Here is a 2,500-nt window from a genome sequence, read left to right as displayed (position 1 = left end):
AACGAGTCATGGTCGTTGTACTTCTGTTTAGTTGTAAATTAATCAGGATAAAATCGTTACTTTCGAAAACCGACTAGAATACACAAGCCTCTTGTGACATCACATGAGGCATTAAAGCAGCTCGTTAGTGGTTTTCTTCCTCTTCATTAGCATATTTGTAAAAGTTTCTCCCTCAAAGGTGTTTTCTTAAATTCTGCCTGGTTGTAGCCGAACAGTTCCGCGTTTGAGAGTTCACACTGCATAACTTTCAGGAAAGTGTGGCAAAATTAATCATATTAAAGTTGCTTCTTAGCTTGAATACCCACATTTCATTGTATAAAAAAAAACAAAACAATCTCACTGATGCACTGACGAGTTTCTAGACCTGTTTTGCTGAGTCATGTTTTGCTTCTTTTGAAAATGATCATCAAATAGATTTGATGAGCCCACATCCTAGCTGTTAGCTAAATCATGGATTCAACTTGCAGTACAGCCGATGCTGGTGGCTGAAAATGAGTAATTATTGAAAGAGAAGTGAAAAATATGTATGGAAAATAAACAGATGTGAAAAATAACAGATATACAGGCAAATACTTTGGATTAGTCTACAATATTGGAGTCAAACCCTGGTAAAGATGGAACCTCTTTCAATGAAGTGAGACCAAAATACACCACAATCTTTTCCCCAATTTGGTATGAAACCCTGAAGTATAAACCAAAACTTTAATGCTAAACATAAATAAGAAATTTTGAAAAAGGATGTTTTTTGTTTTGTTTTTTTAACAAAAGTTTCTTTGCTCACAATAGGTCTACCATTTCTGAACTGCAATTTCTTACTCTGAAAAAGAAAACTTCTTTCAGCAATTTAACAGTTTTGGTTTTATGCCTTTAATATCTGTAAATTAGTATCTTTTCTCTACAAATATTTTAATACCTCTACTTTGTTTTCTTTTCTATGAACTGTGCTACATGAATAAACTTACCTTGTCTTTACAATCCATGGATCCTGGACCCAATATTTAAAAAGCCAGAGAAGTAAAATAATGCATTTTCTCCAGCTTTACCCCATGACAGTCCATCCAACACTGCCCCCATGTGGTCAGACATGATAAACCACTGTTATGCTTTTGCTTTTAAATAGCTAATCTTTAAAAATGTTTTTTTTTTTAATGAAACTAAGCATTCTGTTAAAAAGAGCAGTTCTGACTAACCAATTCAAACAATGAAACAGGGAAAGGAAAAAAAAAAACATGTTTTATAATAATTGTATTTGAATCAAACACATTTTAAATATATTATAGATCAAGTACACATACATGTCAAAAACAGTGGTACATGGTACCAAGAGTTTTTTTTTCTGGTTCCTTTCCACATCTAGGTAAGGCTCAAAAGAAATAAAAAATAAAATAAAAATAAATGAGCACACCTTCCAGTTTAGCAGTCAATTCATTACTGAGTTTTGGGTCAGCAATGCTTATGTGTATAAAAACTAAGATCACAATTACAAAAAAAAAAAAAAAAAGACAAATATTCATATAAGGGATAAACCAGAATTTATATCTATATATATATATATATATATATTTATATATGTATAGAACCTTAAGGACGTGGAGTCTGGAGTTTTCTGTCATAGCTGGAGTATTATTCTATCGTTCAGTAAAGGTGCCTAGTCCAAGCACAGGATCCGCTCTTTCTTCGCCTGCCTGATTCACAGTCACGTCGCGAGACGCTCTGCAGTACACAAAGGGCCAGGGCGGGACGGCTAAAATTAGTAAACAACTCCACGCTGCTTCTGTGACTACGACTCGAAAACTTGCTGATTGGCTCTAAGTGGTACAACCAGGCGAGAGGAAGTCACGTAAAAAACAAGGAATGCTTCTAAAAACAAAAAGGTGCCGTGTGGGAGTGAATTTAATGAAGTCCTAGTAGAATCCTCCATAGGTCCGAGATAAGCAATAAACCGTAGTATCAAAATGCTGCTGCTGGACACGTGCTGAATGTTTTCCTGCAGGAGTGTCTTAATGCGAGGCCCTCATGTGCATCTTCATAGTGTTTTGGAGATAGAAGATTGAAGTACTTCAAGTTTTTGTCTCGGTCCATGCGTTAACACACACCCGAACTGACAGCAACACACACACACACACACACACACACGCCCACGCACACACAAGCATAAGGTGAACGGGGAGGAGATAAAATTCTTTGTTCTTGTTTTGAGGGGGGAGGTAAAGCATTTCACTGCGGCGTAAATCCAGCCGACAGACTTAGTCAGAGTCTGCAGGGAGTTTTCTGTCCTTTGGTTCCTCAGTGGGGTCATAGCTGCACACAGACAGAAGAAAACACTTAGCGGATGATCTGTATCCATCACACACACACACATTCCTACTGAGAATCCTGCGGCGGCTTCTGTACCTTGGTGGATTTGCCGGGGCTGTCGTGGTTCGACTGGTGGACGACGTCGTTGACAATCATCTTGGCGATCTTCCACGCCATTTCCTCCTGGGCCTTCATAAAGAAA

General features: G+C 37.6%; 1 protein-coding gene across 1 annotated transcript in view; it reads right to left on the bottom strand.

Moving 5' to 3' along the window:
- Positions 1-1,228: 1,228 nt before the first annotated feature.
- akap10 (A kinase (PRKA) anchor protein 10) overlaps positions 1,229-2,500 on the bottom strand; it is a 23,362-nt gene continuing 22,090 nt past the window's right edge. Inside the window, exons 12-13 of the mRNA XM_015035608.1 lie at positions 2,395-2,494; positions 1,229-2,301 (exon numbers count right to left, since the gene is read on the bottom strand). Coding sequence (XP_014891094.1) covers positions 2,296-2,301; positions 2,395-2,494 — 106 coding nt within the window. The 3' untranslated portion in view covers positions 1,229-2,295. The remainder of the gene's footprint in view (positions 2,302-2,394; positions 2,495-2,500) is intronic.

The sequence above is a fragment of the Poecilia latipinna genome, unplaced genomic scaffold (genome assembly GCF_001443285.1).
Source record: "Poecilia latipinna isolate Pla-1442-1.1 unplaced genomic scaffold, P_latipinna-1.0 Scaffold340, whole genome shotgun sequence".
NCBI classification, from domain to species: Eukaryota; Metazoa; Chordata; class Actinopteri; order Cyprinodontiformes; family Poeciliidae; genus Poecilia; species Poecilia latipinna.
The sequence above is the reverse complement of the archived record's forward strand: the minus strand, read 5'-3'. Positions and strand labels throughout refer to the sequence as shown.